The sequence below is a fragment of the Podarcis melisellensis genome (assembly GCF_964234715.1).
Source record: "Podarcis melisellensis genome assembly, chromosome: 13".
Lineage (NCBI taxonomy): Eukaryota > Metazoa > Chordata > Lepidosauria > Squamata > Lacertidae > Podarcis > Podarcis melisellensis.
This window is the reverse complement of record NC_138545.1, coordinates 26143352-26157675: the sequence shown is the minus strand read 5'-3', so window position 1 is coordinate 26157675 and position 14324 is coordinate 26143352. Positions and strand designations below refer to the sequence as shown.

General features: G+C 38.9%; 1 protein-coding gene across 1 annotated transcript; it reads right to left on the bottom strand.

Annotated features, from left to right (window-relative positions):
* Positions 1-968: 968 nt before the first annotated feature.
* LOC309356096 (olfactory receptor 10A7-like) lies at positions 969-13392 on the bottom strand (the record flags this gene model as incomplete). The annotated part of the gene is made up of 7 exons (XM_081887275.1): positions 969-988; positions 1563-1640; positions 3017-3127; positions 4322-4445; positions 8473-8808; positions 12082-13002; positions 13375-13392. The coding sequence occupies 7 exons, from the start codon at positions 13390-13392 to the stop codon at positions 969-971; spliced, it is 1608 nt and encodes a 535-aa protein (XP_081743401.1).
* Between the last annotated feature and the right edge of the window lie 932 nt (positions 13393-14324).

The following is a 14324-nucleotide window of genomic DNA, read 5'->3' as shown; positions in this document are numbered from 1 at the left end:
ATTTTATTAAAGCTTTTTCATAATACAGTAAGATAAAAGAAACCAATCTAAATAAAACAGAGAAAGGAAGAGGGAGAGAAAACACAGAGACCTCTCTCAAAGGCAGCACTTAACCCTTGTCATGCACAGAAGGTGGTGAACCCTCCCAGCTCTCATCTGGGAACTCTTCATCTCCTCCCAGTCTCTCACTCTGGGATATTTTCTCTTCCCCACCTCTCACTCAGGGTCTTTCCACCAACCATCCACTGCTTTCATGTGTGTGCCACCATTGGGCACTATGTTTGGGGGTATTGCCATCTGGATTTGGCATTACTAGTATGGCCACCTTCCCAAAGAATTCAGTCTGAATTTGAAATTGGTCTGAAAACACCAATGAGGTGGAAATACTGTGGTGCAGAAGCTTTAGCCAGCTGGGGCATGACTGCAACTTCTAGGGTTCACATAGTGGAGTGTATTTTGAAACATATCTCACTAGGATTAACCATTTCAGTTAATTCTATATGTGCTAAACTAAGTCCAATTTTCTACACAAAATGGTACCCAAATTGTAAGATAGCTTCTACTACTCTGCTGCCTCTTTTTGCATGTAGTCAAAAGTGTCATTCTTTCAGGGATGTTAGGCAGACTGAGGTTGCTGCATCAAGTGGCAGATACTGAGAGACAGGAAGTGGTGTTCAAGGACAGAATTGTGTGTGCTACTGAGCCCAAATTATCCTGCTGCCTTGAGGTGTCCTAGAAGCTGCTAGCTTATTGCCATTATTAAATATTCAACTGTCTATGCAGTTGACTTCTTTACGTGCAATGGTGTGTGTGTGTGCACATACACATCTTGTTCTCTGCTGCAGGTTCTTAGGTGGGACTGAAAAGACCACATTTCCTACAGCATCTTGGCATCAGTTTCCATCAGAGGAGAGAACACCAGAGACTTTTAGTTTATCTCTTATGACCTCTTTATTTACACTCTTTATTTACACTTGTTGAGAAGGTTCTAGAATACAGAAGCAAATATTTAGGCACACAAGTTGTAGCATGGCTGGGGAAATCCAGCCAGATGGGTGGGGTATAAATTATTTGTTATGTACTGATGTTCTCACCCTGGGCCAGCAGGGGGATACTGTAGATAGTTATGCAAATGAAGGATCGAAAGTAACGTTCAGTGATTGGATAGTTTGTATGCAAATGAAGGATCGAAAAGTGACCTTCTGTGATTGGATAGTTTTAGAAAGTTGCAACAGTTACAACTGTTCTGGAGCTCTATATAAGCAGGCTGACTGAGCTCCTCAGTGAGTTCTGTTCCAGCTTACAAATAAAGAGCTGCTTTGGAAGAATCGCTGTGTCATCTGATAGGTTTGCCCACAACTACTACTACTACTACTTCTTCTTCTTCTTCTTCTTCTTCTTCTTCTTCTTCTTCTTCTTCTTCTTCTTCTTACTATTATATTGACCAGGAACTACCTGTATCATCTCTCAGACGCTGTGTGCTTGTGTCAGTTGTTTCTCACTTCATAACAAATTGTATTAAAGTTGTTTTTGTTATGCATCCTCTCTATGGCCTTACTTACCTTCATGATAGTTTTCACCAGAAATAGTAGTCCGGCTTTCCGTTTTGGCAAGAAATGGTAGGTGAATGGGATACATTTCTGAAAATGACAAAGACACCTTTGTCATTAGATTAAGTGGTTTTGCATATTCTTTTCCTTTGATCAAAAATAAGAAGAAGTATTTGGGTGGTTGGGGGCTGCACTCTACTGCACTACTTGATCTGAATGACTGTGGGAATGATGGCACATAATGATTTCTCCCCCCCCCTTTGGGAATTCTAGGAAAGGTGGAAGGCTATAGAGAGATTCACTAACCATGAGGCCTTTTAAACTATAAAGAGGCCTCCCACCCACATTTCCCAGAAAAGAATACCCATGGGAATTCTGGAACTGGAAACATGGTGGGGAGGGTGTACAAGCCTCATACTAACTCAGAGTCACTACATGTGCAAAAAGAACATAAAGATTATCCCACTTTGTTTAAACTAAGGTAAGGCATCCACCACATTATTTTCCTCAAAAATGTCTCCCCTCTCTCAAAATCCTCTTACACATTTGCAAAGAGAAAATTTCCCCATGGAAGGGGATGATTTTTTTGGACATGTTTTCCAAGAGTCCTTCTTTCCTTGCTAGGAATTTAAGAGCAAAAGAGTCTTTTATTCTTATAACTCATTTATTTGTTCCAGCATTTGATTTCTTTAGTAACTTCCTTTTGGTGTTCTGGTCAGGCCTCATGACAATAATGTAGACTTTGGGGAAGAAGATGCACCCCAGCAAGCCTGCACTGGAGGCTAAAATGGAGAAGACCTCTACAGCCACCATAAACTTCCCTTTAGTGCTGAAATATGTGGGAATAAATGAGATCCAAATGCTGCAAAAAATCAGCATGCTGAAGGTGATGAACTTGGCTTCGTTGAAAATGTCTGGCAGCTTCCTGGCTAGAAAAGCTGCAGAGAAGCTTACAATAGCAAGAAAGGCCATGTAACCAAGGACTGTGTAGAACATAGGGGCAGCTCCTTCATTACACTGGATTACTATGTGATTAGCCTCAGATTCAAAGTCAAAATCAGGGAATGGAGGAGAGGATTTAAGCCAGGCAATACAGATGATAACTTGAGTAAGGGTACAGAAAAGAGTGATGGAGTTTGTCAATTTTGTTCCATTCCATTTCCTAATCTTATTTCCAGGCTTAGTGGCCATGAAAGCCAGAACAACAGTGACAGTCTTTGCCAGGACACAAGAAATAGAGGCAGAAAATATAATCCCAAATGTAGTTTGTCGGAGACGGCAAGTCACTTTTCCAGGCTGACCAATAAATAGGAAGGAACAAAGAAAGCAGAGCATCAGGGTAATGAGAAGGGTGTAGGTAAGATTCCGATTGTTGGCTTTTACAATGGGAGTATCCTGGTTCTTAATAAAAATCCCTAGCACCAAAATTGTGATAAGAAAAAGGGAACCAGCTGTCCCAGCCAAACCAATCCCCAAAGGCTCATGAAATGACAAAAATGTGACTGACTTTGGAATGCAGTTTGTTTTATCTGGATTTGGGTACTGATCTTCTGGGCATTTCTCACAACGATCTGCATCTGAATGAAAGGAAGAAACATTAAATTTGAGGGGGGAATGCTTTGCAGCCAGGACGTCCAACTGAAGTGATGCAAAGACAATCCATATTAGTCTCAGAAACTGACATGGCATACAATGTGAGCTCCTGATAGTTTGATAATATATCTAAAGGTGCATGTGTCTCCCTCCTGTAGTTACAAACTGTTTGCCCAGGTTTGGGATTCAAACCAAAAACTGAGCTCCATCTCCCTTAGGTTGGAAAGTAAGCTCATCTGTTCAGATGAGGGGGATCTGCTTATCTTAGTAGTAGCAGTGGCATTGCTGCCAGCATCTTTTTTTAAAAAAATGTCATCATGTGTGAGTTTGGCAGCATGGGGCTTCTTCTGATCTCTCCTGCACCTACAAGTCCCCTCTGGGGTTCAGTGGTTAGAGCTCTTGTTCCAACCACCCCCATGTTTCTGCAATAGAAGTATGCTGGGTCATGTATTGGTCTTTGGTTGGCCCTCCCTGCATTAGAAAATGAACCACAAGCCAACTAAACTCTGTAGGACTTAAATTTAAGATAAACCAGTATATTGATTCTACTGAGATTAATACAGCAAAATATATGCACTTGTTTGTTTAATCAGGCTGTAGAAACATCATAGGTGTCCTCTCCGATAGACATTGAAGGTAGTATTAAAAATTTTCCCATGCAGTTTGTACCACACTCATTTCACTGTCACATCAAGTAAACAGTTTTGCTGGGCTTTTCCATTGCGTCAAAAACAGTGAGTCAAAATACATGATTTTATGCCTGACATGAAACTATGTCTCTAACTCACTTTCAACTATCTTAAGGCCTATACTCACTAACTAGATCACCCTTCCCCAACCTCATGCCCTCCCAATGTTTTAGATCATCCTGGCTGGGAGTGATGGGTGCTATAGTTTAGAACATTTGGAGGGCAAGAGGTTGGGGAAGGCTGGGCTAGATAAAATTCTGAGACCACTTCTTTCTAATCAAATAGGTTATGAAGATGCCTTCTGATAAAATGAATGAATTGTAAAAAAACAAACAAACAAAAACACCCTTATTTACATGTAATAGAGTATTTGCATACAAAGCATTTGCTGATTTTTCAGAGCTATATGTGTGGGTCTGAAATTCACAGGACATTGACTACCGGTATATTCCAGGATTTTGCAAGACATGATCTCTCCATAGCTCTTACTTGTGTAGTTAGAAAACGTTCCTTCTGGGCATGGCGAACAAGCAAAGCAACAGACAGGATTCCCTTCAATGGCTATCTTATGCTGACCTTCAAGGCAGCTCTTGGTGCAGATAGATTGTGGAACCTAAAACAACATGAAAACGAAGTTCACCACAGCCAATCACAAACAAACAACCACACCTTAGGCTAACCCCAACCTCTCTCACAACCAAAGGAACACAAGCGAATAGTAAAGAGAACCCACACAAGCAATGCTGACACAAAACCTCTCACATACGTAATAGAAACATTGCCACCCGACCCCACCCCCACTCACCATGCCTCCCTCCACCTCTTTCCCCCTTTTCTTCCTAAGGTAACACTAATGTCTCAACAAATGAAACTGATCTGTAGAAAATGTAACTTGAAAAAAAGAGACATTGCACATACTTCTGTAAACCAAGAAATCTTTAATAAAAATATGTTCTATTTATATAGGGAAAAAATCGACTAGAGATTCACAAAAATGATGGGGGAAAGAATGGTTCATGTCAGCATGTGAAAGAGATTACTGAAAGACCATATGTTTTTTTGTGAATATAAGCAAACTTTATATATCTGGGAAAACAAAATAAATGGCTCAAATGAAGGCTTCAAATGTATTTTTCTTTCTTTTGTACTTTACTGAGAATCTGTATATTTGTGGACATTTCCATGGGTCAAATGCAATGTGTATTTATTGAAGCTGCACACAGGACTCCCATTCTGATTTTGGGGCTGATCCAGGGCTTCCTATCAGCCCTGATTTATCCTGGAACCAAGCCCCCAAGTGAAACAGGGGGAGCCCTAATGCTTAAATAGGCTTGAAAACCTAATTAAACATGTGGTTGAGAGGGAGAAAAGGAGATGCAGTGTCTCCTTCTCCCATCTTCCTGACTCCATGTTCCTGACTCCAAGCCCTGCTGATTCACATCAGTCAAGACAGAAAGGATGGGGCAGGTGTATATTTTTTCCATATTTAAATACATATTTTGAGCGAATATATTTTAAAGAAATGCAAAAGTATGATAGAGCAGAAATAGACAGATTTTCTGATTCTCATCTACAATTGCATTCAATTTAAAAGATGTAAAGATATATGAAATTACTACTTAGTGTGGTAGGGGGAGAATGACAATAAAGATATTATTATTATTATTATTATTATTATTATTATTATTATATTATCAGTGATTAAAATAAAAAAACAAAACAAAACAAAACAAACCACCACCACAACAACAACCCCATAGCAATTCTTACTTTCTTGAAATTCTTTTGCCAAACAATTCTTGTTGAATTTATAAAGAAAAATGGTTCAATTGATGGATGGCGCATGTAGACTCTACCAACTTTCCTGTTAATTAATGTATCGTTTGGTAGGGTAAACCAATTGAGAATGTCATATCCAGATGTTGATTCCCCCCTCTCATCAAAAAATACATCATCTGTTGAAGTAATATGATATCTGACTTCCTTCAGAAAAGGATGCAGCTGCATAGCATGATCAAAGCATTTTTTTGCATTCATATCCCAAATAATAAAAACATTAGACCTGTACAGACATCCTCTGTATACATGCTTGGAGTAATAAAGTTATGAACTATGCTGCAGAAGCCTGACTCTGGGCACTTTCATTTTTAGACGTGGACTCTTCTTGTGCTCAGAGCAGAGCTTTCATGCTAATGGATCCACAGCTGTTGAACCAAGTTACCTGGCAAGCCAAAGTAATTTTTTGGTTAATTTCAAATGTGGAAAACAAATATTGGATTACACCCAAATTTGAGTCAATATGAAATAAGTGTGAGATTTTAATCATGACTAATGTTAATTCCTATTGATTTTGGTGGGAAGTAAGTACAACTAATTTAGTCTGGATGCAAGCTATTGTTATTTTTAAAGTAATTTTTGAAGACAATGTGGTTCTTTTGGTGTGTGTTTTTGTAATGGGAAGTAAGGGTAATAGTCTTACTTTTATGCATGATTTGCTTTTATGTGTATACTGCAAGTCCTCCAAGTTGGGAACAATGTAATTAAAAACATCATCACAAAGCATTCATAACACCATTAAGACTCCAAAAACACAAACTTAGAAAAAGTTTTCAAGCATTTTCAACTACTGGGTCTTAAAGGCCCAAGCGAATGGATAAAACTTTAACTGGCTTCTAAATCCCACCAATGACAGGCTAGCCATATTTCCTCAAGGATGGAATTCCAGAGACCGAGGGCCACTGCTGGAAAGGCCCTGTCTTTTGTTATCACTCAGTGAGCCACCCCCAGTTGTGGGACCATGAGCATGATCTCTCCAGTTAATTGAAACACATGGACAGAGTAATATTGCAGGCCATGATTTGGGATGTTTTATGTCCCATTAGCCCCCATCTGGGGGCTAATCAACAAAACTTTTCTCATGGACCCCTTTACCAGAGTACCCTTAACATTTTGTTGCTGTTTTGACTAAGGATCCAACCTGTTATGGCTTGGCCTCTCCCACAAATGCGAGACGACTCTGGCTGTTAATTATTTCAGATTTATTGCTAAAACAACAAAATAGGACGGAGCTCCTCTACTCACCATCCTCCCCAGAAGATGGAGTTGCCCAGACTGAGCTCCTCCCCCTTCCCCAGCACGAAAGCCCCCACCTTCTTTTCCAGTATCTTTCGCACATCTCAGCCACTTTTGAGATCCTACGAGATTTGGGAGAGAAGGCTTCCTGCATTCCAACATCTAACTCACTATTGGAGCTCTCACACAGCCACCTGTCACTTTGGCCCTGTCTTTTGTCTCCCCTTTGTTCAGAGCTCAGATTACAACTGCTCTCCCCCTCCTCTCTGTCTTCTGCTGTTAACTGTTCTCTTTCTATGCCTGGTTCTTCTTCTCCTGTCAGCATCTGAGCTTCACTGACACAACCCAATGCCTTTTCTGCCAAAAGTTGTGACTGTTGCTATGAGGTAGGCAAAAACTCCAGACAGGCTTAATTTGCCTGCAGGCAAATTCCTCCCTGGCCCTTAATACAGCAGCTGATTAATTCCACAGCACGGCTGTGCTGGAGCACTCTCTACTAGCCTTTGGGCAGGGCCAAAAGATACAGAGTGAGTGTGTTGACTGTGCTGGCCACTCAAAGCACAGCAAGAATTTATGCAACGGAGATGGATCTGAGTGGAGACTAGCTCCCAAACCACACTCACTATTGGCCAATCTTAAGTTTGGAGAGATGTCCCAGAAGTCCCTGCTACTGGTAAAAGCTGTTATTGCTGCTGGTGGTCATGCAGGTGAGAACACCTGGTTTTCCCATGGCCACGCAGAGCCACAATTGCCACCACTGGAAAAACAGTTTGAAGAACAATAGTAATCTGACTAACAAGAACACACTAAAGCAAGTAGTAGAAAGTGGTAGCAATAACTGCAACTGAATTGTTTCATTGGTGGGAACAGGCGGGTTTTTGGAAAACTGAAAATCTGCCCCTTCTTTAAGCTGGAGACCATCATTGCTGTCATTCATCTTTCAATTTCTCAGGAAATGGAAACCTTGAATAATAATATTCCTTTGTTAACATAGATCCATCCTGAGACATACTTTTCTTTAGTGGAAACAGAAGCTAGCAGCAATTGCTCATAACCTTAAATAAGTAGAAAGTAAATATTCTTACTACCTTCCATGGTTTAATTTTATGCATCTTTGGTCTTGATCTGCTCTCCAGCTTTGTTGTGATGTATCTGGATGAATACATTTCATGTAAAGATTTTGCGATAGCATAAACAGCTTTGTATATATTGTAGCTCAGGTCCAATGTTTGCAAATCAAATTTGTACTTAGGCAAATCCTTAATCCTTTCATTTCCAGTACATAGTTGCCAAAACATGCTGCCTGAATCTAGTGATGGAATGAAACAGCTGAATGCAGCCCCCCAAAAATGTGGCAGAAAGACATCATTTGGGTATTTGCTGAGGGTTATGTTCTGAAGAAAATGGCGAAATCCCACAATTTCATGTTTATGGAGAGCAAATGACAAGGTGCCACTGAAGGAAGAAAATCCCATATGCAGATAAGAGACACTAGATAGGAAGTCCCATTGGGATGTGGTGATTAAAACCTTCCCTGAAACTGCAGAACTTTCAATTGTTATCTTTACCCAGATGAGGAAATCTGTATCTCCATACACCACAATGATACTGGAGGATGACTTAATTATTTTATTTTTTACATGCATAGTATTATCAAGCATTTTTGGAAGCATTTCTGTAAATTCAATGCACACACCCTTTTGGACAAATTCCTTCTTCAAGTTCAGGACAAAGGTTTCACCTTGATCATTATAAGATGCTATGAGGCCAACCCAGGTCCAACCAAAGTGCAAAACTAATTTGGTTATTCCTAAGGTCTGAAGACCTTCATTTGGGACAGTCCGGTAGAAAAATGGGAAAAGGGTTTTACTTCTCAATACTTCATCAGATGATCCATAGCTGATCTAAAATGAGGGGGAAAGAAGAAAAGTAACCTTTTCACTGAGAGTCACAAACAAAGTATCACACATTTCCGTATGAATTTACATCCCAACATCCTTTCTATTGGTGGTGGAAGCGTGCTCACATATAAACTGTCTAATACCGCTAGAGATAAATAATATGCCAAAAGAAGATCTGGATGTCTGAATGTTCTATCATGAAAGTCTCTCCCAATATACACACCTGTGGTATCTTGTATAAACCTAAGATAGTTGACATCTGAATGGATGACATGGACTTTAGCCCTCCAATAACAGCTATTAAGTTGTTCTGTTTCCTGCAGGTGTAGTTGGGAACTGCTCTGCCTCTTCCTGAAAGGATACTTAATGAACATTCATATGTTTTCCTTGCATTGAAATAGTTTTCATGGGTGTGAAATCCCAGAGTCATGTTGGGTAGCAGATTGGGGTTCTTGTTTATCTCCTCTACTGCATAGACCAAGGCAAGAACATGTTGATAATTGCGAGTCAAGGGACTGCAATGAGAATTAATTCCGTAAATGCACAGAAGATGCACTATTCCATTACCACCACACATGCACACACACTGCAAAATTTAATTTCAAGAGTAATTGCAAGAAACCACTTATAAAAAATGCAGTAATCATAACAAAATGCATAGAACTGAATCATAAGTACACCCCATTGAAATCACAACTGTTGGCAGCTGTTGAGTAAACATTCACAGGCAAACCAAGGTTTACTTCTGCGTAATGTGTGGAATGGACAGAAATACCAGTTTGGTTTGGAGTGATCATTGAGTAGTTTGTGGGAAATATATGCAATTGCTGAAGATTTAAGAAAAAATCTTCCCAATTTAGCCCTTATTTAAATATTTTTGTATATGTATTCAAGTATGTGTGAAGAATATGAAGAACCATGTCTGTATACCCACCAAAAACACACACAAAAAAACCTTTCAGGGATTCATCTTTATTGAAATAAATGAACTTTTTATAAGAAGCATTTCACAACATATTTGAAACAGCTTTAACACGTTTAAAGGAAGAAGAGTGACTTACTATGGATCTAATGAGTAAGCAAGTGGAGGCTGAATATCAAATCTCTCTAGCTTTTCCCATGTAAGGAACTGAGATACAAGTGCACCAATAATGAAATCCCCATCTTTATGGTACCCCTCTGGGTAGCGGTGTTCAAGTATACACTTAAAGTGGGTTTCCTTCCCTACCACATTTGGAAACAGCAGTGAAAGGAATACCAGAGAGAGCATCATGAACATTTCAGCACAAGGTCTGCCAGGGCATGTTTCCTTCACATGTATCCCAGGGCTATGATAAGAAAGTAAGGCCTTTAGAAAAAGGATTGACTGAATAAGAGAGAGGAAGAACAAGGATTTTTGATGCATGCCTAGACTGAGGAAGTAAGTAATAAAAGAAAATCTCCAGATGAAGATACATTCCAATCTATCTCTCTATCTGCCTTCTGAATTGGACACAAATGAGAAAGGTGTTTGAGAAGAATTTGGTGTTTCCTGCGAAATATTCAAGGAATTTTGAAGAGGGTGGAGAGTTAAAATGAGTAGATATTTTTTCAGAGGTGCCTCATACCTCTGTGCTGCCACCTGCTTCACCAAAAATAAAATTTCAAGACCAACTCAGAGGTCCAGATGCAACATGCAAAGAATTTTGTCAAGAAGTGATTTGAGAAGGCTAGAAAAACATATTCCACACATGAACTAGATAATCTCAATATAAACCATCTTGCTTATAAAACAATACAATCTCACTTAGGAGTTAGGTATCTGAGGTAGAAATGTCAGGTCAGGCCAAAGGGTGGTCTTATTTATAGCTTTACTTAAGTACTCCTAGCCACTTTCACTGCAACATTTTTTCTTAATACATCCCTTCATTGCTATAATTCTGATGATCCTCAGCTGAATATGGGGCATGAGGGAATTTACCCAGGTGCTTCAGTAATTGAAAGGTAGATAGACAATTTCACCCAGAAGAACTAGGTGAACTGTGGTAAATTCTTTTGTTTTAAGCTTGATACAAGTCAAACCAAAGTAAAACAACTGACAAATTGCCTCTACCCAGATACACCCAACTGTTGTTTACATTCTCCAGTCCTTGTTCCATGTGTCAACATCATCTGAAGTTATGATATCATTATAATTCATTTCCACATTTACTCTGTGGATGTGGAATCTCCCTGAAGAGATACAAAAATCTGCTCTATTTTTGTATCTCTTCAGGAAGGAAGCAAAACATATCTGTTTTCAGACACCTCAGTCTGCAAGATGTACATTTCAGCCCTATTTTTTTTTTAAGTTGCTAATTTTCCCCTGTTCAATGCCACCAATAGTCTAAATTAATACACAAAATTAACACACAATACTCAACAAAACATTAAATCCAAGATAAATATATACCACAACTACAAAAGGTAAACCACACATGTACACCCCACCAAAAAATTAGTCTTAATTCCAACCAAAGGTGAACTTGTTGCAAAAATACAATACAAATTGTGATCAAAACAAGATACATGTTCTTAATCAATATTAAATGATTGAGTGACTACTGTACTACTGTTATCATTGTCATCATCAACAACATTGTTACAATATGATTACATAGCAATTACAAATGTACTTCACATATATAAAAAGCTCTGTGTCTTGTAGGAATATTGCAAAAGTTAGAGACCTTGAGTTCCCAGGACAGGAGAGGATTTGGGGTCAAGGGGAGAGAGGGAGAGGAAAAGACAAAAATGAAGGTAAAACAGGAGGATAAAAGTTAATGAAGAAAATATTAGAAAAATCCCACATACAATTGTGATCTAACAGTAACCAAGTGAAAGCATCAAAGTTTAGTTGTGTATGGGAGATGCATGATTCCTGGGAAAGAAAATGTAGTTTCTTATAAACTTGTTCCTCTCTCCTGACTGAAAATATAGAGCAAGGCCTACCCAGGTATTTCTGTGGTTCTCTAGCCAGATTCAGCCTGTGGAAAGAGGCTAGAAATTTGCTAAATTTGGTATGGAACTAGTCCAGATTCTGGCATTCCACATTCAGTGTGTTTCTGTGTGTGTGTGTGTGTGCGCTGTTCTAATGTGCACAAAAAGGAGCACATTTATCTATAAAAATGAAAGCATATATGTTTAGTGATGCTATCAAATTTGAAGTCACTTTTGAGAAAGCAACACCTTTAGCAAATTTTAAGTCTGTCTTTTCTTCTCATTTTGCACTACTAGGAATGAGATATGTCTCCTCACTGCTTCCTTTACTTCTTTATTTCTTAAACTATATATGATGGGATTGATCATGGGAGTCAGGATGGTATAACAGATAGAGAAGACTTTGTGAAGGGCATTCAGTCTGTCAGTGTTCGGAATCACATAGACAGCCATCAGTGTGCCATAGAAAATTGTAACTACCAAGAGATGAGAGGAACAGGTAGAAAATGCTTTTTGTTTTCCGGTTGCAGAAGGGATTTTCATTATGGCTATAATTATGAAAGTATATGATGTGAAGGTCAATATAGATGGGGGAAAGGTGAATACAGAGCATAAAACATATATATACCACTTTAACGTGCTAGTGTCACCACAAAATAGTTCTATGATGGGGAAGGTGTCACAAAAGAAATGGTCGATTTTATTGTCACCACAGAAAACTAACTTGGACATGATAATCGTTGTCATAGTAATTGACAGAAAACCACTAAACCAAGAGCTGACTATGAGTTGGAAACACAATTTGCCATTCATCATGGTGACATAATGGAGAGGTTTACATATAGCTAAGTACCGGTCATAGGACATTGCTGATAATAAGTAGCATTCCACACCTCCAAAAAAACCAAAGAAGTAATGTTGCACAAAACATGCATTGACTGAAATCACTTTCCTTCCCGTAAGGAAACTGGATAACATTCTTGGCAAGATGTTTGAGCTGCAGAAGGTCTCCAAGCATGAGAGGTTCCCAAGGAAGAAGTACATTGGGGTGTGAAGGTGTCGGTCAGTGGCAACTAGTAAAATGATGAGGATGTTCCCAGCCATCGTCACAATGTAGATAAAAAGGAACAAAAGGAAAAGAAGAATCAGCAGTAGCTGGTGGTGATCTCCAAAGCCCAGAAGAATAAATTCAGTTACATGTGTATGATTTAGCTGTTCTTTATTTTCATATAACTTCACCTGTAAAAAAGAAACAAGTTCATGGCAAAATTGAATGGTTTTTATATCTTGGATCTTAACACTTCAAAAGGAGCACATTTCTTTTGTTCTCCATATGATAAATGTTCAGCTGCATCAACTTTTAACCTGGCTAGTTTTTGCAAGAGTTTATAGTTCCAACAATGATAATTTCATTTCTCAAATGGAATATGGGTTTCCTGTTTCCACCTAATGGAACTACGATATCTGCATTAGAAATCCAACCTGCCAAATTTCCATTTCTCCATCTAACTCACACCTCCACCAGCCTTGCACCCTTGTAATTCTAAGCATTGTTAAGTACTATATTGCATGCATTTTATATATTTCAAAAGAGAGTAAAAAGCCACATACCTTTAATTGGGTAGTCATGACTGATTCACATAGATTAATTTTGTCCAACGTTTCAGGAACCAAGACATAATTTCATTAGAAGTTCTTCATCTATAGAATTTGTTTTGTCATGTTGGATAGTCTTACCCATACTATCTAATATCTCCTTTGTGATTCTTCTGCTGTTCTTTCATTTAATAGATGGCAGTACTTAGTCTGAAGAAAAAAATGTGGGTGACACTGAAAGTCAAAATATCAAGAAACGTGTTAATTGAAACCTCCTAAATGTGGCCAGGTTCCTTTCCACCTTCATGTCTCTTTCTCTAAACAGACAAAGGGAGACAATCCTACTTAATCTGGATCACAAGGTCCAAATATATATTTCTAGGCAGATGCTAACAGAACCATGTCCATTATTATTATATTACTGGAGAAAATACAGAAATGAACCTATCACATCTGAAAGAATCTTTTGAATGTGAGTTGCCTTTTATACATTAAGATTAGCTTTTCCTTGGTATAGTGATTATTACAAGATGCGCCTCCTTATTACTAGTGCATTCTGCACTCAAGGGGAATTTACAGGACAGGGAGCAATCAGCAATATATAATTTTATTTTATTTAATGATGTCTGCTGAGCATCTTAATTCAGGAGTGGGCAATCTTCAATTCTGGCAAACAGGGAGGGGGCACATGGCAGTGGTAGATAGAGTTAGAAGCAAAAAGAGGGTGGAGAGATGGATTTTATGTTTATACAGTAGCCTAGTGGATACACACACTCTCACAGCCATCTCCACCATCCATCTGAACAAGCAAGTGTCATTAGTGTGCAAGGACACATTCCAGCAAGGCAGGGAATATCCAAGGATACAGTGGTACCTTGGGTTAAGAACTTAATTCATTCTGGAGGTCTGTTCTTAACCTGAGGTACCACTTCAGCTAATGGGGCCTACTGCTGCTGCAGCACTGC